A 27,979-nucleotide genomic window follows, 5' to 3' on the forward strand; every position below is an offset into this window, starting at 1 on the left:
TGCTATCCACTTTACACTGAGCCGATGTTTTTAGAGAACAATCCACAATGACGCCAAGATCTCTCTTCTTAAGGGATAACAGATAATTTAGATCTATTCATTTTTTTATGTATGTATGGGATCATGTTTTCCAATATGCATTCATCAACACTGAATTTCACCTGCCGTTTGTCACTCAGTTACCCAATTTTGTTAGATTCCCCTTGTAACTCTTCGCAGTTTGTTTGGGCTTAACTATCTTGAGAAATTTTGTATTGTATGCAAACATTTTGTGTGATTTAACCATTTTTTCCAGATCACTTGTGTCTGTAACGAAGACCAGTGTTCCCAGTAAAGATCTTTGCCAGGGGCCAGCAATTTACTTCTATCTACTGTGAAATTTCCCTTCACACAAAATCTGCCTCTGTTTACATTCAGGTTCTAGTACAAAGTCAATCTCTGTGCTTAGGTATTTGTCTCATGAGTTGATAATGAAGACATGGCGATTTTCTCTCTAAGGTCATATGGGGAGAAAAAACAGATGGGACATAGAGAAAGCATTGGCGTCATTCCCATTTCCATTGAAAACTAATGTTAAAATAACCACTGACATCCATGGGGGCAGGATAGATTCTCTTCTATATGTAAAGCCTGATATTCAGACTTGCAGAATAATGAGTCAAAAGTTCCATTGAGTCGGAGTTTAAATGACTTACGAACAACAGTCCCATTAATTTCTATCAGGCCTCTCTTTTCAAATTTATGTCACAGTGCTGAGAGAATGTTTGCTGGCCCCATTCATTTCTTCTTCTTGAAAAATCCTGATGATTTTAATAGATGTGACTCCAAACATACACTACAGATATTAAAGAGTGTTTTCAATAAAATTGTCTAGAACAACGGACAAAATGTAATAGAGAAAGATTATTTTTATAGATTTGGCCAGTTGCCCAGCTATTGCAAATTATCCATAGCACCGTTGGAGTCAATCTTCCAGACCCCATGCTGGTCTAACTCAGTTGTAGCTCTGTTGAAGTCATATGACCAGATTGAAGAGCGAGCGTGGGAATACCTTCACAGCCTTGTGGTTAGAACCCTCACCCCAGATGCAGAAGTCCAAGGATCCAGTAACTCTGCTGCACTGCCTATTTTATTAGGTATCCACAGCGGAACAGGGTCAAGAGGAGAGGCTGAGGGAGTCCCACAGCAGACTGTCCCTTAGCCACAGCTGAGCATGGTATTTGTGAATACCGGTGGGACCTGATGCTGGGATTTAGGCATCGAAAGGGGCAGTTAGATGCCCAAGTCCTTTTGTGTATCCAGCCCATATTGTCAATTTAAAAAACACAAATTCCATCCAGCCTCTCTCTCTCTCTTTCAATTTACTCTGTTTAAAACACACCTTTTACGGGCAGGAATAGGGCTCTCTTTACATGCATGCTACTTGTCTGAGGATGTGCACATGTTGCAATTTACTTTTATGAGAAGTGTTAATTTAATTTTTTTCTGGTCTTCCAGATCAAAGATATCCTAAATAAATGCTAATGGAAAATCAAACCAAAGTGACTGAATTTATTCTGCTGGGACTTTCCAGTGATCCAAAGGTGCAGATTTTCCTCTTCTTGGTGTTTTTAGTTATTTACCTGGTTACTCTGGTTGGGAACATACTGATCATGCTGGTGATAAGAACTGACTCTCACCTTCACACCCCCATGTACTTCTTCCTCTTCCATTTATCCTTTGTTGATATCTGCTATTCCTCCATCACAGTGCCTACAATGTTGATGAACTTCCTAGCAAAGCACAAAATTATTTCAGTCAATGGCTGCATTACCCAGATGTTCTTCTTTATCCTCTTAGCTGGTACAGAAGTTTTCATGCTTTCAGCAATGGCTTATGACCGCTACGCTGCCATCTGTGACTCATTGCATTACATGGAGATGATGAGCAAAGAGATCTGTGTTCAGCTGGTGAGTGGGGCATGGACCGTAGGGTTTTTAAATGCCCTGCTTAACACAGTTTTCACCTTTAAGTTGCATTTCTGTGGGCCCAATCAAATCCGCCATTTCAACTGCGAGCTCCTCCCTATTACAACTGTCCTGCACTGATACCTTCACCAATCAAGTGGTGCTTCTCACTTCTGCTGTGATACTTGGAGCGATCTCCTTCCTCCTCACCCTGATCTCCTACATTCACATCATCTCCACCATCCTGAGGATGCCCTCTGTGCAGGGCAAGCGAAAAGCCTTCTCCACATGCAGCTCCCACCTGATTGTGGTTGGTTTGTTGTACCTGGCAGCTTTCATCCAATACACAAAGTCCAGATCAGTCTCCTCTGTGGCTGTGGATGAAATGGTCTCCATCCAGTACAGCATCTTGACTCCCATGCTAAACCCCATCATCTACAGCCTGAAAAATGAGGAGGTGAAAACAGCTCTAAGGAATTTATTGGGGAAATTCAAGTTTCTCAAGTAATGTTGAACATAGAACTGTGGGTAACTAGTGTTGCGATAAATGAAGGGAGGGGGAGTTCCCTTTTATGGATACCCAGCCAACCAGTAGCTATAAAATCCCTCTTAGAAGCTATTCTCTAATTGCTCTACCCGTAAAGGATTAAGAAGTCTCACTGCTATGCATAGGTAAAAGGAAGTGAGTGGGCACCTGGCCAAAAGAGCCATTGGGAAGGCTAGAACTTTTTAAAATTGAAAAACAACTCCCCTTTGGTCTGTCTGTTGTAATTCTCCTGGAGAGAGGCGGACAGGGCAGATTTATGCTGTGAAAAACGTGGGCCAGGTATGAAAAAATCATCAATATCATACCTAGAAACTACTCATTTAAACACCAGATATGTAAGTCGATTAGGAAATGTCTAGGAAGACGTGATTAGTTTTATCCCTTTTATTTCTTGATGGCTTGTGGATTCCTCTGTGTGCTAACCACGGTGTTTTTGGTTTGCTCGTAAAATTTTAAGCTAGACCTCAAGAAAGCTATTCTCGGTGCTTAATCCTTGTAATTGCTCTTTTAAAATCATGCAATAGCTGAATTCCCAGATGTATTTTCTTTCCTTTTTTTAAAAAAAATAAATAAAATATACCTTTTTTAAGAACAGAATTGAATTTTTGTGTCTTAGGTTTGTGCACATGTTGTTTAATTAGCTGGTGGCAACAGCTGATTTCCTTTTTTTTTCTTTCTCAGTTCTTCCCTGGATGGGTGTGTGTGAAAGGGCTTGAGGGTACCAAACAGGAAGGAATTCCCAAGTGGGCCTTCCTGGGCTTTCAAAGGGGTTCTGCACTTGGGTGGTGGCAGCATCAACCAATCCAAGATCAGAGAGAAGCTGTAACCTTGGGAGTTTAATACAGGTCTGGAGTGGCCGGTATTAATTTTAGAATTCTTGCGGGCCCCACCTTCTGCACTTGAAGTGCCAGAGTGGGGAATTAGCCTTGAACAATGTTTGGGACATTCTCAGCTCAGGTAGATGACTGACACTTCGGGCCAAGTCTTCCACTGCTCTAAATCAGCATTGATCCATTGAAGTCAATTGGCCAGATCCCCAGAATATGTAAATCAGCTATAGCTCTACTGGAGCCTGTGACCCTGGCAGAGAAGCTCAGGCTCAGGTTCAGTCTGGAGCAACAGGGTAATTCACTCGGGTATGAAGACCAAATAAATGCTAAAAGGTTGTGGTACATTTGACCCAATTCACGTGTAGGTATAGATTAAAGGGACATGTTAGTGCTATTGTCTTGACTGATCAACTTGTTGATGTGCATTATACTTCATTAACTCTAGACCAAAAGGATGTACAGTAAAAGCTGTTTTATCTGGCACATCACCAACTGGAAAGCTCTATAAACCAGCATTTATGATTTTCATTGAAATTCCAGTTTATAATCTGGTTGGAGGGGGCCGGCAGGGGGTTGGGCCAGTGAGGGGGGTTGGGGCACGGGCTCTGGAAGGGAGTTTGGGTGCAGGAGGGGGCTCGGGGCAAGGGATTGGGACATGGGAAGGGGTATGGCATGTCGGATCCAGGAACCACTTACCTCAAGTGGCTCCCCGCAAGCAGCCACCTGTCCTGACTGCTCCTAGGCAGAGGCTCAGCAGGCAGTTCTGCACCCTGTCCCCCTGTGCCCTGAGTGCTAGCAACACAATTCCAATTGGCTGGGCACTGCAGCCAATGGGAGCTGCAGGGGCGGCAGTACGCAGAGCTGCCTGCCACCCCCTCCTGGGGGTAAGTGACATAATGTGTGGTGATTTCAGTATTAATAACCTTTCATCACAGAAGTCCAGTTTATCTGGGTGCTAATAGAAACCTAGTGTCTAAGAGGACTGTCTGGGGCTTCATGGTGAGCACATATTTATTGCTGGCTTGGTTAAATAAAATGATAGTATATCACCAGTTTAGGGAGTGTCTGCTGGCTTATGACAGTCTGACCTGATATTGGCACGCACATTTGTGACCCATATGCAACATTATGACAGAACCAATAGATTTGATCCCCAGTTGGGGTTAGATTCACAAAGGGACCCAGGCTTCAACAGGAGAGATTGAGAGAGAGACCCACATCAGGACATCCCATGACCCCAGGGGTCAGGAACGCACATGGGCGGGGGCAGATACCTGTTTAAATGATTTGTCCTCATCAGACACTTGAAGCGGGGGTCTCTCTCATCCCAGATAAGACCCCTAAGTGCTGGGATACAAGTTATGCCGGAGCTCCTCTTCCTAATTCTGTCTCTTTGTTGGAACAAAAATAAGTGGATATAAATGGCCATGAACAAATTCAGGCTGTAAATGAAAAGAAGATTTCTCACCATCAGAGGGGTGCTGTTTTGGAACAGCCTTCCAACAGGAGCTGTAAGGGGACACAACTTAATTAGTTTTAAGAGAGAGATGGATAAATGTATGAGTGTATTTCTTGTGGTGGTGAGGGGGGAGAAGGGCTCAGTAGCCATGGGGATCACTTCTGGTTTATGTCTTAGGTTCCTAAAGTTCATGCTTCAGGGTTTTGGGTCAGGAAGGGGATCACCCACCAGCAATGTATATTAGGAGAGGTGTTTTTTTGTCTCCTTCCTCTGAAGCATCAGGGATGGCCATGGCTGGAGATGGGCCTCTGAGGTGGCATCCAGCATTCTCTTGTTCAGATGTTTGCCTAGGCTGTTCTTACTCACATAATCAGGGACTAACTGATTGCCAACTAGCTAAGGACACAAAAACTAACAGCCAAAAAAAAAATTAAGTACATCATAAGCAGGAAGCCTGCCCAACAACCAGTGGGGCCACTGGAAGGATGACTGAGGTGCTAAAGGAGCACTCCAGGAAGATAAGACTGCTGTGGAGAAACTAAATAAATCCTTTGCATTGGTCATCACTGCAGAGGATGGGAGGGAGAATCCCATACCTTAGGTGACAAATCAGAGGAACTGTCCCAGGTTGCAGTATCAAACTAACTGTAGTCTGTAACTTATCATTTAAATCAGCTTCTGTACCAGATAACTGGAGGATAGCAAATGTGATGCCAATTTTTAAAAAGGGCTCCAGAGGTGATCCTGGCAATTACAGGCCTGTAAGCCAAACTGGGTAGATGCTGGGTAGGCAAAGCAGTCCTTTCGTCACTGTAGCTTATTTCACCTGGGGTACTGGTGCCAGCTGTGCCAAGAGAAGCTCTGGCAGGTATAAGCTGAGTGTCCGTCAGGAGGCTTTGCTGGTTCACCCGTCCCGTTGCGCCAGCGAACCCTTCATGGCCGATACTGTTTTATTGGTGTCCAAGCACATTTGCCCCAATGGCTCATTCTGTTTGGCCGGTGAAATAAGCGACAGCGGCAGGCACGTGTTGATGCCAGGTTTGCCCGTGGCTACACTGGGGCTTTCACCAGACTAGAAGCGTGGCCAAGCCCCCTCCCCCAACATTGACTTCTCCAGGGCAGAGACACACCCCGAGGGCACCTGGGAGTCTGCAGCTCAGTAAGGACCTGAAGCCGGGGAGTCTTCATCCCAGGCTGGTGCGTGAATCTCTGGGCAGCTGTCCCTCTGCCACAACAGGAGTGGCTCTGGCAAAGGGATCTCCCTCACTAGGGGCTCGCTATGGCTCTGCCAGGCTGGTCTGGTCCAACAGCGCATCTTAGGGGCGTGGTATGGGGCACAGCTGGCCTGGCTGCCAGCGGTTGGCACCAGGGTCTGATCTCTGCTCCCCTCGCCCCCCAGGTGTACTCCCTGGACAGGCCACAGACCTTCCACATCTGGTTCAACCCCTACCGCGCCTTGGAAAAGAACAAGGAGCAGGAGATGTTGGCAGAGCAGATTGCCACGTTGTGTGAAACCCTGGAGGAGTATCCAGCCATCCGCTACCAGAAGTGAGTGTGCTGGGGGAAGGGGTGTGACGAAGTGGGAATGTTCTTAATGTTTTCTCTGAATACTGCGTGGGTGCCTGTGACGCAGCAGGGAGAGGGGAGTATTGACCTGGGCAGGTTGCAGGGGACTTTTGCTGGGACTGTCTGCATTGGGGATGGGAGACTTTCCTTGAGGCCAGATACCTGAGCATGTAACCTGAGAACCAGGAGGGGGGTGGGAGCCAGGTGACACCTTTACCCAGGAAATGGACAAAGGCTGGAGAAGGAGTCTGGGGGAGGCTGGGTGAGAGGGCTGGAGGGAGTTTCAGTTTGGAGCTGGCTGGGAAAATGGAGGGGAGCCTAGCCAGGGCTCTGGCCTCCCTGGCGCCCCCAAGATGGACCTGACTGAGGGGGTCCTGTTGTCTGTATCTGAAAGACCTGTCTTGGACTGTGTTGCTGTCATCTAAACAAACCTGTTTTACTGGCTGGCTGAGAGTCATGGTGAGTCGCAGGAAGCTGGGGGTGCAGGGCCTTGTCTCCCCCACACTGTGACAAGGGGAACCCAGCTATCTGCTTCAGGAAGTGAGTGCGCCGGGGGAAGGGGTACCTAGCTATCCCCTATAGGAAGTGAGTGTGCCGGGGAGATACCCGGCCATCCGCTACAGGAAGTGAGTGTGCCCAGAGGGAGAAGGGTACCTGGTCATCTCCTACAGGAAGTGTGTGTGCCCCTGCGGGAGGAGAGGTTTCTGACCCATAGGGTTTGTCTTTGCTGCAGGGACCATGAAGAGAACTTCCACCTGGCTCGCGCTGTGCCTACCAAACTCAAGGTGTTCAAGGAATACGAGCCCAGCATGGGAGAGGTGAGTAAGCTGTGCCGGCCATGCACTCGCCCTGGGACAGAGCTGCGGGGGGAGCACATGAGAAGTAGAAGGAAGGAGGAGTGATTTCAAACCTGCTTGGAGATCCTGGCTGGGGGAGGGGTGGGGTCTAGACCTCCTTGGAGATCCTGAGGGGTTGGCAGAACAATAGCATTCCCTGTGTGGGGACTAATGGCCCCAGCCCTTCTCTAACACTGGCCGTGGGCAGATCTCAAAGTGCTCTACAAAGGCCAGTGTCCTTATCTCCTCTGTACAGATGGGGAAACCGAGGCACCGCCTGGGGAAGTGTGTGCCCAGCACAATCTCTCTGTTTATAAACAGGGCAGTTTGGTCACAGAACTAAGCTTTGCACACGGAGCCTCTTCCACACCTGGACACTCCTGTCTGTGTGTGCTCCTACACCCATCCCCACGGTATCGGAACCTCACTAATGAATTCAGCCTCCCAGGGGAGGCAGGGTGGCCTGTGTTACAGATGGGGAAACTGAGGCATGTAGAGAGTCTGCCAGAGCAGGATTAGAACCCAGCTCTCCTAAGCCTTAGCCACAAGTCAGCCCTGGCCTGTGGGCTCCCCCCAGCTCCTGCCGTCCCCGTCCCACCCCCAGCAGAGGGGAGCTGCAAACCCACCCTGCCTTGGATTCTCGCACAGGAAACCCAGTGCCTCCTGTCCCCCTAGGAGAAGTAAAGTGATATAAAATCCAAGACCTGCCCAGATCTCTCCCTCCTGTTGCTTCTGCTCTTGCTTCCAGCCTTTGCCGAGCTGCTGGGAGACTGTGCACCTGTGACCAACTGGGAATGTTTGTAATATCTTTTATGAAGCTGATGCGTGACTCAGTTTCCCCTATTTGTTTCATGGCTTCTCTGGCAGGGCATGGGGGGGAAGGACTCTCAGGGACAGTAAGAGTCATGGCTGGGGGTTGGTCACCTCCTTAACTTGGTGAAATGAAGAGAATCAGACCCAGATCAGCCAGGGAGCCAGAAAGAATGTGCCGGCTCCAATGGCGCCTGGCTGGATGCTCCCAGCAGGGAATCGGAGCAGGGCCCCCAGCTCGAGAACACAGAGTTGGGAAGGTTTGAACTGGGGGATAAGTGGGGGAAGCTGGGAGCTCTCGCCTGAGAACTGACCAAGCGGCGCAGCTGCAGTGGTTTACATGTAGACAGGCCGTGAGTGAGAGACCCGGAGCCTGAAAACAGGTTTCGCTGCAACACGGCCGGGCTCTGGGATGACCAGAATGGCCTCTTGCTTTAACCTTCAGTGGGCTGGGCTGCCGGGGCTGGGGTCCAGGTGCCTAAGAAACCGACTGTTCTGACAACACTGGGGGAGTGGCCCTGTCACCTGGGCCGAGGGGCGTCGGGCCCTGCGGAGTGGACGGGTCTGTACCAGGGTCTGGCTCAGCTGGACTCGCTGGGTAGGGCTCCCGGGGTGAAGCCCAACGGTTCAGTCTCAGGAGATGGGGAGGCCGTGTGGCCTGTCCTGGAGGAAGAGATAGACCTGTTGGGGTCTGGCACAGCAAAGGGCTTCGTCCCAGAGACTTCCCCAGCTGGGGTCCTGGCACTGACCTTGTGGATCCATGAGCGCCTTTCCTCTCTACTTTCCCATCCACTGAGGCAGTGTTGCCTAGTGGATAGAGCCCTGGACTGGGCCGGGAGAGGGGGATTCTATTCCCAGCTGGGTGACCTTGGGCAAGTCACCTCGCCTATTTGTGCCTCAGTTTCCCCATCTGTAAAATGGGGATAATGATACCAGTCTCGGCCGGGGGGGCCCCTCTGGGATAGCTGCCTGCCATGGCACAGACGCTCTCTAACTCACAGCTGGCAGCACAGGCCTGCCTCCAGAGGGGAGCCTGGCACACACCTGGCTGCCCAAACCGTCTACACAGGGAAGGGATTGACAGCATGTTTGTTAACCACCGGAGCTACTTGCTGCAGCACAGCTGGCTCCAGCCTGCAGCCCCTGTCTGATCTGTGCTATTCTCAGGAGCTGGGCGGTGCTGGGGAGGTCAAAGTCCTGCTCCGTGCACACCCTGCTGCTCTTACTCCTGTGAGTCCCCCCAGGGATATTCCTGAGGCTCTTGCCAAGCCTCCCTAGAACAGGTGTAAGCACTATCCCCATGTTACCTGGGGGAAACTGAGGCATGGAGCAGCGTGCCAGGAGTAGGTGGCAGAGGCAGGAATAGGAGCCAGGAGTCCTGACTGCCCAGCCCCCTTCAATAGAATCCAGACAGCTCGCCCACCGCAGGGCTGGGAGTGCTGACTCAAGCCCTTGCTCCATGCAGGACAATCCTGGCTGGCCAGTCCAGTGTGCTCCCGCCTTGCCAGCTGGCGCGGAACCCCAGGGTCTCTTGTAGCATGGCCTCTAGCAGTCAGGTCTCCAAAGCCACCCAGCCCCCGGTCACGGTGCCCTGGGGCCTTGTCTGCACTAGTCCCTCTTGCCTTGATGTTTTCCAGCTGCCAGCCCTGAGGAGTAGCTGGCACAGGCAGTTCACTAACCCCCCTTCTGCTCTGGGCAAGGTGGGGTGACCCGGGGATCTCTCCAGCAGAGTCGAACTGGCAAAGGTGTGAGCAGAGTCGGCGGGGGGGGGGGGGCAACTGGGCATAGCAACCCACCCAGGCTGGGTAGGTCTGGAGAGGAATGATGGCGCCAGCTCTGGGTTCATGTCCCTGCTCTGCCACAGACTCCCTGTGTGACCTTGGGTGAGTCACCCAGCCTCTCAGGGCCTCCATCCCCCTCTGCAATGGGGTGACAGTGCTGCCCAGCCCCACGTGCATGGTTTGTGGGGAGGCAGGATGAAGCAATGATAGTGCTACAGTGGTGGGGGCTAGATACTCCTCCAAGAGAGGTGCTTCCCCGTCAGCCTCAATGTGTTTACTCAGAGGCTGTGGAGACCTGCCAGGCGGGCGGGTGGTGGCTGGTCTGAGGTTCTGCTTCCAAGTGTGGCTGAAAATCGGGCCACGTTCTGAGGTGGGACAGTTGGGGAAGCGTCAGGGGCTGTACGTTCCCCCCCCCCCGACTGTCTGTGCTACCCAGCAAAGAGCAGACGCAGCCCCTTGCCGAGGTGCTCCTGGGTGGGCTTGGGTTCCACTGGGGCTGCTGGAGCTAGTTTCAGAGCCGTCTGCCATGGGAGTGCAGGGCTGGTCTCCTATCGCCACCTGCTGCACCAAGAGGGCAGTGCATGCTGATCAGGCAGGGAGCAGGGGCTGGGCCAGCCCGCCCATGATGTGGGGCTGAGCTGCTGACCATTTGAGTGGTCTCTGTCCAACTGGATGCTGGGAGGCCACCCAGGCTGGGAGTGGGGAGCTAGAGCCTCACATGGGGTCCTAGTTCAGATGCAAGGTGGGGCATCGGGATAACGTCCCATTGTCCCCCTCTGGGACCTTGTATCAAAGAGTCTCTGGGCCTGGTGTTGGTTAACGATAGACTAGCCAGGGCCTTCTGGTGTAGTTCCCCCCGCCCCCACGCAGCATATGGGGCAGGGGGCAGTCGGGGGGGTGCCTTGTAAGGGACATGCTCCCATTGGTGGAGAGGCACAAGCAGAGAGTGTGCTTGGGGGAGGGGGGCATTGCTATTAGCACAAGAGGCAGGTGGCCTGTCCCTGCAGGGGGCGTTGCAGCAGAGCTGGGTGGGGAGCTCTCCCTGCCGGTCAGGGCAGGACCCCAGGGCACATCCCAGCTAGCTTGCAGGGTGTCTCTTGGCTTCCCCCTGGGGTTGGGGGCTGGGCCGCAGAGAGGGCGGGTGGTGAAATTTCAGGCCACCAGGACCCATTGGATTGTGCCGTGTGAGCCAGGCCAGGACCCATCTGCTGGAGCAGGGGGTGACGGGTCTCTCTCTCTCCTTTGCCCCAGGGCCCCGACAAAGCCCGCTCTCAGCTGCTGATTGTGGACCGGAGCTTCGACCTGGTGTCCCCACTGCTGCACGAGCTCACCTACCAGGCCATGGCCTACGGCCTGCTCAGCATTGAGAACGACACCTACAAGTAGGGCCTGGCTGCCAGCAGGGGGCGCCCCGCACTCCTCCTGAGGCGGGCTGGGGGGGATGTGACCCAGGCACCTGCACCGCTCCGCAGCCCCCAGGCTTGGGGGAGGGGTGCCGCAGCCTGACCCAGTCTCCCCTCCCCTGCAGGTACGAGACGACGGGGACCAGCGACTCGCAGGAGAAGGAGGCGCTGCTGGATGAAGATGACGAACTCTGGGTGCAGCTACGCCACATGCACATCGCTGACGTCTCCAAGTGAGCGCACTCAGCCCTGCCCCTGACACGCCCCTCTGTGCCCCGCCTATCCCCCAGACATGCCCCTCCGTGCCCCACCCAGGGCCAGAACCCATCGCCCTCTGGATACACCACTCCGTGCCCCACCCAATGCCAGGACCCGTTATCCCTCCCCCTTCGGCACACCGCTCCCCTCCCCGCCCAATGCCGGGACCTCCCCTCTGGAACACAGCTCTCCCACCCAGTGCCAGGAACTTCCACCCCATTGACACACCCCTCCCCTTCTTTTCCCCTCTTCCCCCATCCTCCTCTTCCCTTCCCCCCCCGTGCTGGAACCGCACCCCCTTGGATACACTCCTCTCTCACGCAGTGCAGGGACACCCCCCCCCCCCGCAACACACTCCTCTCCTGCTCACTGCCAGGATTCCCCCTCCCCCTCCCACCCAGTGCTGGGGCCCGTCCCTCAGACATGCTCCTTTTTGAGTGCTGAGACCTCCTGGACCCAGCCCCTCTCCCCAAAGGACCCCTGAGCGCTCTCTTCCAGAGCCACTGTCTGCATCTCCTCTCAGGGATCCCCCTGGACACTTCCCAGGATCTCCCCATGCACCTCACAGCCCCCTTGAGTGAGTCCCTCACCGACCTCCTGCTGGGCCTGCTGCTGCCCCCATTCCCCCCCCCAGCAGGATGCCAGGAGCCCCCAGAGGTGCACTGAACTCTCTGCCTTGGGGTAACTTAAGAAGAGTGCCCCCCCATCCCGTCTGAGGCTCTCGAGGCAGAGAACTCTGGTGCCTGTGGGGCGGGGGCTCCATCCCCTGTAGCATAGGACAGGGCACCCCCTACCTCCAAGGCAGTGCCTGGCTCCAGTCTGACCCCTCTCCCTGCTGCAGGAAGGTGACGGAGCTGCTGCACACCTTCTCTGAGAGCAAGAGGCTGACCATGGACAAGGTGCGGTGGGGGCTGGGGAGTCCGGGACGGGGGAACCCATCCCAGTGCCACTGATGGGGAGGAGAGGTTGCCCTGCTGCACCAGGAGGGGCTGGCGGTTGGGGGGGAGGCTGTCCCATTGCTCCCAGGGTTTGCCTATAAAGGGCTAAGAGGTGTATGTGGAGCCCCCTGCCCCCCAGACAGAGCTCTGGAACTCCCCACGGTGGGGGAGGGCGGAGGCCCATGGGGCGAGGTCAGACAGCAGGATCGGGGCCACGCAGGGAGAGCTGCAGAGAGCCAGCGCTGGCATCTCCCCGGCCTCCTGCCGCTTTACACCCCGGGGGGCACTCGCGTTGCGGGGCTCCCGGCTTATTCCAGCTGGCCTGAGTGACCCGCCCTGGCCCTGGCATGCGTGGCTGGGCTGCTGCGGCTGTCCCCAGGCGAGGGCTCTGCCCTGCAGGGGGCTCCGTGCACTGGGAGGGGCCAGGATCTCACCACTGCCTCCCACCAGGCCAACATCAAGGACCTGTCCCAGATGCTGAAGAAGATGCCCGAGTACCTGAAAGAGCTGAACAAGGTAATAGGGCTGGGGCTGTTAGTGGGCGGGGGGCAGGGCATTCAGTGGGGCTGATGGGGGGGCAGGGTGCTCTGTGGGGCTGGTGAGGGACAGTAGGGACTCTCTGGGGGGCAGGGCACTCTGGGGGGCTCTGTCCAGATCTAGACAGGAGCCCTGCCCCAGTGATGGGACTGCCTTACTGCCTGATGAGAGCTGCTGACCAGTTCCTTCAGGCAGAGCCATTTCCCCCCCAGGTTCCCTCCTGATCCTCCCCTCCAGCTGCCCCGCTCCATCCCAGAGGTGGCTGCACCTCAGTGCTGGGCAAAACAAGCCCTATATACTTGCCTTATACAGCCGGTTGGGGCTGCCCCTCTGGCCGAGGGGCCCTCCTTGGGGGTTGGGGGGTGCAGGTGCTCTGGACCAGCCAGTGATGTGGTAAACTCCCCCGTGCCCTGGTCTCTCCCCGCAGTACTCCACACACCTGAACCTGGCTGAGCACTGCATGCGGCACTTCAAAGGATCGGTGGAGAACCTGTGCAGCGTGGAGCAGGTGGGTCTGTGGGCAGAAGGCAGCTCGGGGCAGAGTCTGGCTCATGACTCAGCCCGGAGAGAGGGGTCTCAGACCCGCAGGCTCGATGGAGCCAGGGCCAGCCCCACCATGCAGCACCGGGGGTGCAGAAGGGGGACATGGGGCTTGGGTTACTCCCTGGGGGCCTGTTGCTCACCCCAGGGGGAGCCAACCCCAGGGAGAAGGGGGCCTTGGCACACGGGGTAGGCGAGCTGTGGTTTGTGGGGCCCTCTTGTCCCCCATCCCGCTGCATAGAATCATAGAACTTAAGATCAAAAGGGACCATTATGATCATCTAGTCTGACCTCCCGCAAGATGCAGGCCACAAAAGCTGACCCACCCACTCCTGAAATAATTCTCTCCCTTGACTCAGCTGTTGAAGTCCCCAAATCCTGATTTAAAGACTTCAAGTAGCAGATAATCCTCCAGCAAGCGACCCCTGACCCATGCTGCGGAGGAAGGTGAAAAACCTCCAGGGCCACTGCCAATCTACCCTGAAGGAAAATTCCTTCCCGACCCCAAATATGGCGATCAGCTGAACCCCGAGCATGCGGGCAAGACTCTCCAGCCAGACACTCAGGAAAAAGACTTTCAATATCCCAACATTGACCCTCGGTACTAATTACCAGTGGGCGCACGTTATTGACCTATTGACTAAATCACGTTATCCTATCAAACCATTCCTGCAGGGGCGGGAGGAAGCGGAGCGGCCTGACCTGGGCCTTGTGTGTTTGCCCCCCTTGTCCCCCAGGACCTGGCCATGGGGACGGACAGGGATGGGGAGATGATCGAGGACCCCATGGAGATCATCATGCCCGTCCTGCTGGACCCCAGCGTGCAGGCCTATGACAAGATCCGTGTCATCCTGCTCTTCATCTTCCTGAAGAACGGTAACACCACAGGCCTGCAGGGGGCAGCACTGGGGGGCCTGCTGCTGCAGGGGACGCCCCTGGAGGCAGTGCCCAGTCTGTGCGGCCAGGGGCGGCTCTAAGAATTTGGCCGCCCCAAGCAGGGCGGCACGCAGCAGGGGGCGCACTGCCGGGCGCCGGTCCCACGGCTCCTGGTGTTCTCTTGCAGTCATGCCTGCGGGGGGTCCACCCGAGCCGCGGGACCAACGGACCCTCCACAGGCATGACTGCGGAAGGTCCGCCGGAGCCGCCTGCCGCCCTGCCGGCAAAATGCTGCCCCACGCGCGCGCTTGGCGCGCTGGGGTCTAGAGCCGGCCCTGTGTGCGGCTGCGAGGAGTAGCACTGCTCAGACTGGCACACCCCCCAGCCATGCAGGGCGCCTCCTGGCCAGCCGCTTCCCGGGGCCTGTGTCCAGCCTGGCTCTACGGCCCTGTCTCCCCTCTGCCCACCTCTCGGTGCCTGTGAGCCAGCCAGTGCGGCCTTTGCTCCCTGCGGCTGTCTTCCCAGCAGTGTCCACCCTCCACGCTCCCCCCAGCCCGTTCTCTGCAGGGAGGAGGGATGGAGAGGCACACCCCGAGCGCCCCTCCCCCTGGCCTGTTCTGTTAAGGGAGGGGGGATGGAGACGCGCACCTGGAGCAGCCCCCCAGCCCGTTCTCTGCAGGGAGGGGGGATGGAGACACACACCCAGGGCAGCCCCCCGGCCCATTCTCTGCAGGGAGGGGGAACAACCCTCCCTTCCTGCAGGCTGTTCAGACACCATGTTCTGCCTCTGAGCCCCCTGCGACCAGTTCCCTGCCCACCCCTTGTGTCCTCCCTGGACCAGCTCCCTGCTTCTTGCTGCATCCAGCCCCTTCCCCCAGCTCACCAGGGCCTGGGGAACCTCCCTGCCCCTGACATTGGCACAGTCCCTCTTCCCCCATCGGTTCCTGCCCCATGCTGGCTCAGTGGGGCAGGGCCCTGCTCCGGGGCCCTTCCTGTAACCCTGCTCAGGCACTGCCCCTGCACCCATTGCCCAGGCCAGGTGCCCTCATGTGGCTCCTCTGGCTGCCCAGTTTCCTGGCCAGGGGGTGCTGTGGAGTTGCCAGGCCTCCCCCTCTGCACTAAGCAGCAGTAAATGTAAAGGTGTGGGAGGGGGTGCGGTGTGCAGGAAGGGGCTCAGGGCAAGGGATTGGGTTTATGAGGGGGCTCAAGGCAGAGGGTTGGGGCGCAGGAGGGGTGTGGCTGGGGGCTGAGGTGCAGGAGGGGTGTGGCATGGGGCACAGGGCAGGGGGTTGGGGTGCAGGAGGGGGCTCAGGGCAGGGGGTTGAGATGTAGGGTGCAGGAAGGGTTCGGGGTTTGGGCTCTGGCCTGGCGCTGCTTACATGGAGCGGCTCCGGGGTGGCAGCAGTGCACAATGGGGCTCAGGCAGGCTGCCTGCCTGCCCTGGCCCCAAAGCAGAGGGCACCACGTCCCTGTGGCCCTGGGGGGGAGGGCAGAGGGCTCTGTGTGCTGCTGTCGCCTGCGGGTACTTCCCCCAAAGCTCCCATTGGCCGCAGTTCCCCATTCCTGGCCAATGGGAGCTGCAGGGGGGTGGTGCCTGCAGATGAGGGCAATGTGGAGAGCCCTCTGCCCCCTCCCGCCCCCTGGGGCCGCAGGAGCAGTGTGGGGCCTGCAGCGCCATGGGGGTGGCAATCCCACGGGCCAGATCCAAAGCCCTGATGGGCCGGATCCAGCTCACGAGCCGTAGTTTGCCCACCCCTGGTCTAGCAGTTAGGAATTGAACCTGTAACCCACTAGCCCCCCTGTTTGTCCTATGTTAACGGGCCACTCTCCCTCGCCTGCCCCCTTCCAGCAGGTGCTAACGGCTCATGCTGAGCAATCCTGGCACCTTGCGTGTTGCTCTGATGCGCGTCCGGCCATGCCCAGCCCTGAAGCAGGGCTCGTGTGGCTCCCACCTCGTCTCTAGGGGTATCGGTAACAGCTGTAGTGACAGGCACCTCCAGGGCATGGGGCAGGTGTTATATCCTTGGGGGCAGCCAGTTTAGGAAGAAATCACTTGAGGCCAGAGAGCAGACAGCTAACAAAACCACCATTTTATTTACAGACCATAATACTCTAACTCAGTTGCCATAGCAACAGAAACCATGACAACCAAATACACAACATATTCCTCCCCCCCTAATAAGAACATCCCCTAAATAAAAACAAACACACACACACTAGACTAGAGAAGGAGGGTAGACTGCCTCCATTCCTGGCTAAACCCTGGGGATTATTTTGCCCCATAACCGTGGGTTCGCGCTAGCTAGAGATCCAGCCGATGAGGAGGCCTTCTGTCTCTAGGTGGATTACAGCGAACTTCTGGTGTTATTGCACCCGAAAGCACTAGAGGCTCAGGGTCCGCAGCACGAACGGGTGAGGAGGTGGTATCAGCTCGTGCTGGGCAAAGGGGTATCTCAGCCGCCGGCAGTAATGGAGGAGAACAGTCAGGAACAGGTGACTCGTGATTCGGTGCCTCACCAGAAGAGGTGAAGTCAGACCCCTGAACTGCAGATGGGTCCTGAGGACTGGCATGACCTGGCAACAGCTGATCTACATGTCGCCTCCAGGTAACATTCTCTGCAGTCCGGACTGTGTAGGAAACAGGTCCTGTTTGAGTGATGACTGTGGCTGGGACCCATTTAGCTCTGGAAGTATAATTCCGAGCCAAAACTGGCTGTCCCGGGCTAAAGGTTCGGTCTTTTGCTCTGGGTGCCCGTCTGATGACTTGATATTGCTGCTGATGTTGCACAGTTTGTCGGGGTTCAGAAGGTTTCAGCAGATCAAAGCAAGTGCGCAGCTGTCGTCCCAACATTAGAAAGGCTGGGGATGCCTGGGTCGTAGCATGAGGGGTGTTTCTGTAGGAAAGTAAGAAGATATCAAGACGCTTTTGAATGGAGTGTTGTCCCTTGCTGATTTCAAAACGTTTTCATTGTCTGCACAAATCTTTCAGCTAGTCCGTTGGTGGACGGATGATATGGTGCTGATGTGATGTGGTGTATCCCATTTGCCTTCATAAAATTTTGAAACTCCTGAGAAACGAACTGCGGTCCGTTGTCGCTCACAAGTTGTTCTGGCAGACCAAAACGACTAAAGAGTCCTCGTAGTTTTGGATAGTACTCTCTGCAGAAGTGGACTGCATTATAGAGACTTCTGGCCATTTAGAATGGGCATCTATTGCCACCAAGAACATGCTTCCTTCAAGGGGGCCAGCAAAGTCAACGTGAATACGTTGCCACGGGTTTTCAGGCCAGTCCCATGGGTGTAGGGGTGCCCGCTGGGGTGCATTCCTCACACCCTGACATGACATACAAGCTTTTGCCTTCTCTTCAATAGCGCTGTCCAATCCAGGCCACCAAAAATAGCTTCGTGCAATTTCCTTCATGCGCACTATTCCACAGTGACCGGAATGTAGCTGTTCTAACATCTGTGATCTCAGTGGTGGTGGAATAATGACACGTCTCCCCCACAACAAACAACCAGATTGGACCGATAACTCCATCCGTTTGGACATGTAGGGAACAAGGTCGGATGAGACCGGAGAGGTTTGTCGAGATTTTCCATGCATCACCAGGTCCATAACTTGGGACAATACTGGGTCAACGTGAGTTGCTTTCTTTATCTGAGTAGCAGTGATGGGTGTATTCTCTACCTGTTCAAAGTAGAAGATTTCCTTTTGGGCGCTATCTTGATGTTTGACCGGCAAAGGCAACCTCGAGAGGCCATCTGCATTGCCGTGCAGAGTGGATTTCCGATATTTAATTTCATATGTGTGTGCTGAAAGTAACAATGCCCAACGTTGCATACGACTAGCAGCTAATGGGGGAATGCCTGTGTAGGGTCCAAAAAGTGACGTCAGAGGTCGATGGTCTGTAAGAAGAGTAAACTTTCGCCCAAAGAGGTACTGATGAAACTTCCGAATTCCAAAAACAATTCCTAATGCCTCCCGTTCGATTTGGGCGTAGTTAGTTTCTGCTTTGCTTAGAGTGCGTGAAGCAAAAGCAATAGGTCTCTCTTCTCCCGAAGGCATAATGTGTGACACGACTGCTCCCACTCCATAAGGGGAGGCATCGCAGGCCAATTGCAGGGGTAAGGATGGATCAAAGTGCGTTAGAACTTCAGAATTTAACAATGCATCCTTAGCTTTGTTAAATGCAACATCACAGGCTTCAGTCCACTTCCAGGCCTTGTTCTGCCCAAGGAGCTCGTGAAGTGGTTTTAGCAGTGTGGCTAACTGTGAGATGAACTTTCCATAATAGTTCAGTAGTCCTAGAAACGAGCGCAGCTGGCTTACATTTCGTGGTGGGGGAGCCTCCACAATAGCTTTAACTTTTGCAGGGGCCTTATGAAGACCTGCAGAATCGATGATGTGTCCCAAATATTCAACAGAGGGCTTGAAGAATTCACACTTGTCTTTGCGAACTCGTAGGCCATACTCTTCCAATCTTTGTAGGGTAGCCTCTAAATTCTTTAAGTGATCCTCTTCATTTCTTCCAGTGACCAGGATGTCATCCAGATAGCACTGAACTCCTGACAAGCCACACAAGATCTGGTCCATAGCTCTCTGGAACAGGGCGGGAGCCGATGTTATTCCGAAGGGTAGGCGACAGTATCGATAAAGCCCCTTATGAGTCACAATAGTCAACAGCTCTTGGGACTTTTCATCGACGTGCATCTGTAAATATGCTTGACTCAGATCAATCTTACTGAACTTTTGTCCCCCAGCCAGGCCTGCAAAGAGGTCATCGATGCGGGGAAGCGGGTATTGCTCTGCACACAAGACTGGGTTGACAGTGACTTTAAAATCACCGCAAATCCGGAGAGAGCCATCTTTCTTCACTATTGGAACGATAGGAGTGGCCCATGAGCTATGGGTAACTGGTATTAGGACTCCATTGGTGACCAGGCGCTCCAGGTCTGCTTCAACCTTTGGCCTGATGGCATATGGCACAGTTCGGGCTTTCAGATATTTTGGTGGACTGCCAGGTTTAATGTTCAATGTCACAGTGATTCCCTTCATACTTCCCAAATCATCTCCAAAACAGCAGCATGTTTCCTTAGTATAGGGGTTAGACTGGTTTCTTCTTTAGTCATCCGGTGCACTTCTGCCCAGTTCAGTTGAATCTTCCCAAGCCAAGACCTACCCATTAAGGCTGGGTAGTTACCTCTCACCACAAACAGTGGCAATCTAGCGGCCTGTCCATTGAGCTCCACCTTAACATCAATAGTGCCGACCATGGGCACAGCTTCTCCCGTATACGTCTTCAGAACAGTTTTTGTTGCCTTAAGCGGAAGATGCTGTAGCTTTTCTTTATACACAGTCTCAGAGACCAGCGAGACAGCTGCACCGGTGTCCAGTTCCATGCGTATAGGTTTGCCCTCCAATAAGGGGGTTACCCAGTATTCATGTGAGCCCGCTGCCAAAGACAAAACATGCAGTAGCACTTCCTCTTGTGATGAGGTGTCTCCTTGATCATCCTGGGTCTGCTCTAGAGTATGCAAGGTTCCTCTTTTTGTCGGCCAGACCACAGGCCTCTTTTTCTTTTGTTTACAGGCACACTCAATGTGTCCCTTTTGCCACAGTGTCGACACACAGGTCCTTACACCAGCATTCTGATGCCTGGTGTCCTGGCTTACCACAGCGGTAACATTCTTGACTCTGCACAGTTTTGTGGGTCGGTTCTTGTGACACTTTTTGCACCCTAGGGGGTGCACCGATGTATTGTGCCTCCCTTGTGGCCAGTTCCATGGAGACAGCAATATCAACAGCCTTCTGTAAGGTAAGCTGAGCCTCTGTCAGTAGGCGCTTCCGTATAGCTTCACTGTACAGGCCACACACTAACCTGTCACGCAGGGCATCATGTAACATTTCTTTAAATTCACAGTGTTCTGCTAGCTTTTTTAGAATGGCTACAAATTGTACAACTGTTTCATCTTCCTTTTGGTCTCTTTTGTGGAACCTATATCTTTCAGCAATTACCAGTGGTTTTGGGGAAAAATGGGACCCCAGGATTTCCACAATGTCACTGTAAGGTTTAGTTGCTGGCTCAACAGGGTGTAGTAAGCTGTGTAGCAGGGAGTAGGTTTTAGCTCCTACAACACTTAAGAATATTGGCACCTTCTTCGCTTCTGTAATGTCATTTGCAATAAAAAAAAGCTCAAAACGCTCAGTATACACATGCCACTGCTCTGTATTCTCATCAAAAGGCTCCAGAGGCCTGGTCAGAGTAGCCATGATTTTAGTTTCACTTTCACAGTCAGTGCAAAGAAGCAGCTTTTTTGTTTGTTTGTTCTTTACCTTGACTTCTACTTCCTTCTGTTACTGGAGCAGCACCGGAATCCCATCCTCGTCACCACTTGTTATATCCTTGGGGGCAGCCAGTTTAGGAAGAAATCACTTGAGGCCAAAGAGCAGACAGCTAACAAAACCACCATTTTATTTACAGACCATAATACTCTAACTCAGTTGCCATAGCAACAGAAACCATGACAACCAAATACACAACAGCAGGGACAGCCCCCTTCCCACTCCCCCCAGGAGAAGGCAGCATCCCAGCATCCCCTGGGGCAGGTGTTTCTGTGACTGCTCTACCCTGGAGAGAGCCCCCATCCCTGCCCTCCCACATGCTTCACCAAAACCCAGCCACTGGGAGCGGGTCCCCTGGGCTGCCCACCTCACAGTGGCCCAGACCTGCAGGGCTGGGAGAGCCTCTGAGCGTTGCCAAGGGAACCCCCCTCTCCCTGCCCAGCAGGATGCCCAGCCCCATGGCCTGCAGCCTGGAGAGAACTCTGCAGAGCCGCCCCCATCGGGAGCCAGCCCAGGACAGGGGAGGGAGGGAAGCAGGGTCCCCTGGAGCTGAGCCTGGGCTGCAGCAGTGAGAGGGGCTCCCGGAGTGTGTGAGGAGCCGGGGAGGGAGGGAAGCGGGGTCCCCTGGAGCTGAGCCTGGGCTGCAGCGGTGAGAGGGGCTCCCGGAGTGTGTGAGGAGCCGGGGAGGGAGGAAAGCAGGGTCCCCTGGAGCTGAGCCTGGGCTGCAGCGGTGAGAGGGGCTCCCGGAGTGTGTGAGGAGCCGGGGAGGGAGGGAAGCGGGGTCCCCTGGAGCTGAGCCTGGGCTGCAGCGGTGAGAGGGGCTCCCGGAGTGTGTGAGGAGCCGGGGAGGGAGGGAAGCGGGGTCCCCTGGAGCTGAGCCTGGGCTGCAGCGGCGAGAGGGGCTCCCGGAGCGTGTGAGGAGGTGAGCGGCCGGCTGGGCTCGTCGGTGCTGAGCAGGTAGCCCCGCAGCCGGAGATCCTCGCCTTCCCACCCACCGGGGATGGGCCAGGGTGCGGTGAGGCTGAAGAGCAGCAGGTCCAGGGGGCTCTCCAGGTCCCGGGCAGCCACTGCACCAGCATGTCGGGGCTGAGGGCGGTGAGCACAAACTGATCCGCCTCAGCCACCAGCAGCGCTGCGAAGCCCAGGGGGGTGGGCTGTGTTCTCCGTGCCGCTCCGCAGCTGCACCACCGCCTGGAAGAACTCCCGCTCCGTGCTGCCCAGCAGCTCCACCCACATGGGGATGGAGTCACGGTTGGGCCAGGGCTCAGCCGCCGTGTGCTGGTAGCAGATCCCACGTTTGGGGGTGAGGAGCCTAGTACTGGGGTGGCAGGGGGTGCGGATGTGGGGGGGGGGGAAGAGCCCAGTGCTGAGGTGGCGGGGGGGCAGGGCTGGGCTGGGGAGAGCCATGTTATTGATGTGGGAAGCAGTGTTCACCTCCCCAGTCAACAGAGTCAGGAAATAGAACCCAGGAGTCCTGACTCTCAGCCCCTCCCCCTTCCTGCTCTAATCACTAGACCCCACTCCCACCCCAGGGCTGAGAATAGAACCCAGGAGTCCTGGCTCTCAGCCTATCCTCCTCCCTACTCTAATCACGAGGCTCCACTCTCACCCCAGAGTTGCGAACACATTCCTGGAGTCCTGATTCGCTGTTCCTCTGCTCTAACCACTAAACCAGGCCTGCACAACTCGTAAAGCGGCGAGGGCCATATTACTCCAAAGAAAACAGCCCCCCTCCCCTGCCACCAGCTCACCTACCCCCCCCCTGCCACTGCCCACCCGCCTCCTCAGCCCCCCTCCCTCACCTGCCGCCTACTCCCCGCCACTGCCTGCGCCGCCCGCCTCCTCAGCCCCCCCTCCCTCACCTGCCTCCAATTCACCTACCCCCCACCACTACCCGCCCGCCTCCTCAGCCCCCCCTCCCCCACCGCTTGCCTGCTCACCCCCGAGGGCCACACAGTGAGCCCACGCGGGCCGCATGTTGTGCGGACCTGCACTAGACCATCCACCCTCCCAGCAGTGAAGGCAGCAAGGGAGACTTGACACAGGGATTCCCTCTCCCAGCTCTCCAGCGCCATCTGCTGCCCCCGCAGCCTGGTTTGTTTTACAGAGGCCCTGGCTTAAGTATTTATTCTCAAGATGAAAGTTTTTTGATTAAACAAGAACAAAATCAAAACAAGTGTTTATATGGAAACAGATTCAGCAAAACAACCGGAATTAAAACTTATTGCAGCCTTTTTTGGAGGCAAAATGTTTTTGAGTCTCTTATTTTGATGACCATCCTTTCTTTGAGGAAAAGGAAAGGGGGCATTTCACCTTTAGCCCTGCCGTGTGCTGGGTATTCGTTGTTCCCGGTTTTAAGCCAGACAGACCCACGGTGGGGGAGAGAAAGGACAGACATGTGGGGGAAATACAGCGTTTGTTGCTGTTCTTGGACCACAGGACGGCAGGCTGCTTTAGGCTGGCAGGTTGGCCACAACACCTGGTCTGGTCTCAGGCTCACATCCTGTCAGGGACACCATCTGGCTGGGTCTGTTCTCCTCAGACAGGACTGGGTGGTCTCGTCTCGCTGTGGTGATGCGCGCAGTGCAGCTGATTTCAGGAGTCGCGGAAAAGCCGAGGGAGCGAGAGAGAGGACCGGCGGGAAGAAATAGTGGGGTAACCCAAAGGGGACGCAAGGTTCTTACACGTCCCTGCAGCGCTGCCCATCGGCTGTCCCCACTGCTGGGCTGGGGATTGGGTGCCAGGAGGGTTTTCAGGAGTCTCACAAATGAAAAACAAAGTTCCTTGAACAAGAGCAAGGTCTGCTGGCCGGGAAGGAAGTCCTCTGGTCTGGTCGGCTCCCTCTGCCTTGGGGGTGGGCAGGATGAGATGATGCGAGCTGGACAAGATGAGCTGGGATGCTGGGATCCAGGTGAGAGCTGGACTGGGATTTTTTTTTTTGCCTTCTCTTTTTAAGAACCCCACAAGGGAGGCCACGGGGGGCACAGTTCCTCTGCTCAGTATTTTGTCCACCACTTAACCCTAATACTCACACCACCGATTTTGGCCCATTACTTTCCGGCCCCATCGCTTGTTTGTTAAGTCCGACTTCAGCCCAGTTCTTGAGTCGCCCCAGCCGGCCGTGCTTTGCTTGCACTGACTCAGCCTCCCACGTCTGTTTGCCCTGGTTCATCACATTGATTGACCCCACTTGCCTTCTGTTTCCATGGTTCATCTCCAAACAGGCAACGAACCACAGGTTCTTGTGCCATCAGAGCAGCAGCCCTCGGAGACAGGACAGAGCCTTGAACCCTTCCCCTCCTCCCAGCCAACCAGGCCCCCTCCCCTTGAGCAATATGGGAAGGGCAGGGAGGTCACGACCCCTCGGCTAAGAGCCCTGCACTAGCTGGAGCAGAGCAGCAGGCAGACCCCAGCCCTTCTGGGCTCCCTTCGCTGCTTTCACTGCAGGCTCCCTGCCTGCAGGGCCCTGGGAGGGTGTTGGGATCATGAGCCCTCACATCGCTCAGAAGGAAACTGAGGCGCACGTCCTTGGAGCTGGTCAGCTGAGGCTCTTGTGTCTGCACAGGGGCCGACGAGTCGAACAGGCCCAGAGCTGGCCCTGCAGGAAGCCACCCTGTGCCCCATGGCAGAGGGGCCAGTTGGTCTGGCCTGTCTCCTCCTGTGTGTTCTGGTGCCATCGTGAGCTCCCTCAGGAGCCGGAATCCCTCCCCCATAAGCGGTGTGCAGGGCTGCATAGAAATTCATGCTCCCTCTGGCCCAGTCCTTCCCTGCCCCATTTCCCCCCCACTTCCTGCCCATCCTTCACCACCCCCGTTCGCCCCTTGCCTCCATCTGGTCCCATCTCGCAGGGCCGCCCAGAGGATTCAGGGTGCCTGGGGTCTTAGGTAGCAGGGGGCCCCACTTTGGCAGTAATTCGGCGGTGGGGGTCCTTCAGCCCCAGGGCGGAAGGACCCCCCCCTCCGAAGACCCGATGCGGAAGAAGCTCCGGGCCCCCGGAGCGAGTGAAGGACCCTCTCCAAGGGCCCCAAAAAACTCTCGTGGGGGCCCCTGCGGGGCCTGGGGCAAATTGCCCCACTTGCCCTCCCCTTTGGGCGGCCCTGCCATCCGTTCCTTCCCTGCCCTGTTTCCTCCTCTGGTCACATCCCGTTCTACCCTGCCCCCGTTCACCCCTCTGGTCCCACCCCATCCTTCACCACCCCTGTTCCCTCCTCGCCCCCTCTGGCCCCATCCCATCCCATCCCATCCTTCACTGCCCCTGTTCCTGCCTCCTTGCTCTGTGTCCCATCCCCCCCCACCCCGCCCCCCGTCCCGCCTCCCCCTCTGGCCCCGTCCCCCCCCTCCCCGTCACCCCCCACGGCCCCCATCCCAGCCTGCCCCCCCCCCCGCCCCGCCCTGTGCCCCATCCTGTCCTGCCCTGCTACCCTCCCTGCCTTCCCCTCTAGCCCCATCCCATCCTATCCTTCCCCATTCCCCCTCACTCTTCTGGCCCTGTCTCATCCTGTCCTTCACTGCCCCCATTCACCCCTCTGGCCCCATTCCGTCCTTCTCTGCCCTGCCCCAGCCCCAGCCCCACCTTCTCCCCAGCCCCATCTCATCCTTCCCTGCCCCCATCCCCACCTCTCTTCTGCGCCCCATTCCATCTTTCCCTGCCCCCTCTGTGTCCCATCCCGTCCTTCCCTGCCCATCACTGCCTCCTCCCCCTGCGCCCCATCCTGTCCTTCCCTACCCTCGTCCCTGCCTCCCCCCGCTGCACCCCATCCCATCCTTCCCTGCCTCGGTCCCCAGCTTCGCCTCTCCCCTCCGTGCCCTATCCTATCCTTCCCTGCCCCCACCTCCTCCCCCATTTTCCTGACATCTCCATTGGCCCAGACACCAGGAGCAGAAGGGACAGCTCTTCTGTCTGTCCGTCCCCCGTCCCCTCCCCGTTGTGGGTTACAGGCACAAGGCCTGCCAGCTGGTGCTCCCGGCTCAAGGGAAGAAGCAGCCGCTACATGAACTACGCCGCCATCCTCCTGATCTCCAGAAAGGCTCAGGCGGCGCGGGGCCCTGCTGCTTGGCAGAAGAGGGTGCGGGCTTGTCTACACCCCCCTGAGCACTGCAAGTTTCAGCACTGGAACATGCCAGTGTAGACAGTGCATCAGCGCTGGGAGCTACGCCCCTCGGGGAGGTGGGTTTTTTAGAGCCACCACACAAGCCACATTCAAGCGCTAGCGCAGGGCTGGTGTTAAAGGGGTGGGGTGGAACAGGCTGCGCAGGGCCTGAGGCCAAGGAGCCAGGCCATTTCCTCAGGAGCCGGGGGTGCTTTGCCCTGAGGGAGGCTGCTGTGCAGGGGCACACAGATCCCAGATCCCCCTTGTGCCCACAGGGTGGGCTGCGCTCTGCCATGGCTGGGGAGGGCTCGCTGGTGTAAGGGGTGGGCTCAAACCCTCCCTGCAGAGGTCACTCCCGTCCTCTCTCCCATGATGCCACAGGGCCATGCCTACCAGGGCAGCATCTTGAGAGGTAATTGCCACCTTGTCGCCCTCCCAAGCCAAAGCCAATGGGGAGTCCCCCAGGGACCCAGAAACAAACCAGGCACTTTAAAGCTCATCCTTCCATGCCCCAAACTAGTGACCCCAGCCAGCCACCCCACCTTAGAATCCGACCTCGGCTCAGCTCATGGGGCAACATCCATCCCAGGGCTCAACTCTGTCCCCCCACCCACACACACCCTGCTGGCTCCTTGTATCTGCAGTAACAGAACAAGGCCTCTGGCTTGGCTTCCGGCCATCAGCTGCAGCTTATCTCAGGAACAGGCCTGCCCTAGCGCTCACTGATTATGGATAAATGCCAAATTAAGTTGGGTTGATGCTTTATTTTTGCAATTAAAGAAGTATACCTGCCAGCCTCCCTGCACCTGCAGGGCTGTGTGGGGATTATTCACTCCACCATGGAACCGGAGTGGCTAAATGCTTTTATTCTCTCAGGCTGAAACACAAACACAGAGGCTGAGAAAAGCAAGTCTGCAAAGAACCCAATTTAAACAAATCTGGAAGCAAAGCCCAGAAGGAGATTGCACAGCCAAAGCCTCAATTGCAGCCTTCTAGACACAAAGCGCCTCGGAAAGAAAGAAAAGCAACTCTCGGCCCCGCGGGGAGCCTGCCGCGTGTGAGGAGCGAATGTGAGGGCTGCGAACGCTGCCTGCCCTTCAAAGCGCCCAGCGTTGACATTCTGAAATAAGGTTTCCATCAGGCGGTCTGTATTTCATGGCCAACATGAAATAGACAACACACAATTTGCTGAATGTATTGACAGAAATATGCCGCTTCTTAAGGTGCCATAAAGGGGTCAACAGCATTTGAGATGCTTCTCCAGCCTGGTGGGAAGGATGCTCCGCACATAAAGAAAGGGGATTTCACACTCCTGTCTGACAAGCACAGCTGCAGGCCTTGGAACCGTCTGTGCTTTCAAAAATTTAGTCCCAGGCAATAAAGATAAACAAGGAGTCACTTGCATTGTGAGAACCCCAGGTCTGCAGGGACCTGGGAAGGGTTATTTAAACGTTTATTTTCCCCTCTCCCCAAATCAGACATTTTTACCTGGATTAATTCTGGCAGGTGCTTGAAGTGTTTGTTTCCCTTTGCAGTACCCAAAACACAATTTTGAGACTATTTTAGACTGACAGCTAAAAAACATGATCAAAGCAAAGGCAGCAGAGCTAATGCACTGCAGCACCAGGGAACTGAATGCTTTCTTAAAGAACCTTCCCAAACCAGAATCATCCTAGGGCCCATTCAAACTGAGCTCTCACTTCAGCTCAAGTTCAAAGGGCACAGCACTAACCACCAACAGAACAAACCCATCCCAACGTAAAAGTTCTCTGCTTCTGAAAGCCAAACTCGTGTGACATGCACGGCTGACTCATAACCCTGGGTCCTGCAAACATGTATTTAACGCTATGTGCAGAGTCCCATTCAATGGGACCACACGTGCCTACAGAAAAGCACGTTTAGATAAGCCTTTGCACAACCAGATTTAAGTCACCTTCTTCGTTAGCTCTGGGCCAGAGCTGGTTGCCGGTACAGATTGCCCTCGCTCCAGTGTAGAGCTGACAGTTTCCCCTAGCAGATGATGTCCTTCTGTTTTAAATTTTGCATCACAGGCTTCAAAATTATGCAGAATTTTTCTTTCATTCGTGAAAGATTTTAGCAATAGCTTCCAAAAGAGAAGTGTTCAAGGAACAGTATTTTGGACCACCACAATCTGTTTACATTAAACTCAAGTTTCTCATTCACCTTTGAAAATGGGATTTAGGTCTTGACTATCAGGG

The 27,979-nt window shown here is 55.3% G+C and overlaps 2 protein-coding genes across 2 annotated transcripts; both read left to right on the plus strand.

Annotated features, from left to right (window-relative positions):
- The first annotated feature begins 1,517 nt into the window (after positions 1-1,517).
- LOC120381271 (olfactory receptor 5V1-like) lies at positions 1,518-2,454 on the plus strand. Its single transcript, XM_039499454.1, is given in 2 exon segments — positions 1,518-2,065; positions 2,067-2,454. Coding segments are annotated over 2 exon segments (936 nt in total).
- A 972-nt stretch (positions 2,455-3,426) lies between these two features.
- LOC120380084 (syntaxin-binding protein 2-like) lies at positions 3,427-14,530 on the plus strand. Its single transcript, XM_039497581.1, has 9 exons — positions 3,427-3,450; positions 6,182-6,330; positions 7,082-7,166; positions 11,027-11,157; positions 11,304-11,411; positions 12,278-12,335; positions 12,825-12,890; positions 13,339-13,419; positions 14,189-14,530. Exons 1-9 carry the CDS (start codon positions 3,427-3,429, stop codon positions 14,426-14,428), a joined length of 942 nt encoding a protein of 313 aa, XP_039353515.1. The 3' UTR covers positions 14,429-14,530.
- The last annotated feature ends 13,449 nt before the right edge of the window (positions 14,531-27,979 follow it).

This window comes from Mauremys reevesii, linkage group 13 (assembly GCF_016161935.1).
Source record: "Mauremys reevesii isolate NIE-2019 linkage group 13, ASM1616193v1, whole genome shotgun sequence".
Classification (NCBI taxonomy): Eukaryota; Metazoa; Chordata; order Testudines; family Geoemydidae; genus Mauremys; species Mauremys reevesii.

What these genes read in the sequence shown, in the direction of transcription:
- LOC120380084 (XM_039497581.1), top strand. Translation starts at nt 3,427, where the DNA reads ATGTTTGGGACATTCTCAGCTCAG. An exon ending in TTGGGACATTCTCAGCTCAG is followed by an intron (nt 3,451 to 6,181) that starts GTAGATGACTGA and finishes CTCGCCCCCCAG; the next exon opens with GTGTACTCCCTGGACAGGCC. An exon ending in AGAGGCTGACCATGGACAAG is followed by an intron (nt 12,336 to 12,824) that starts GTGCGGTGGGGG and finishes GCCTCCCACCAG; the next exon opens with GCCAACATCAAGGACCTGTC.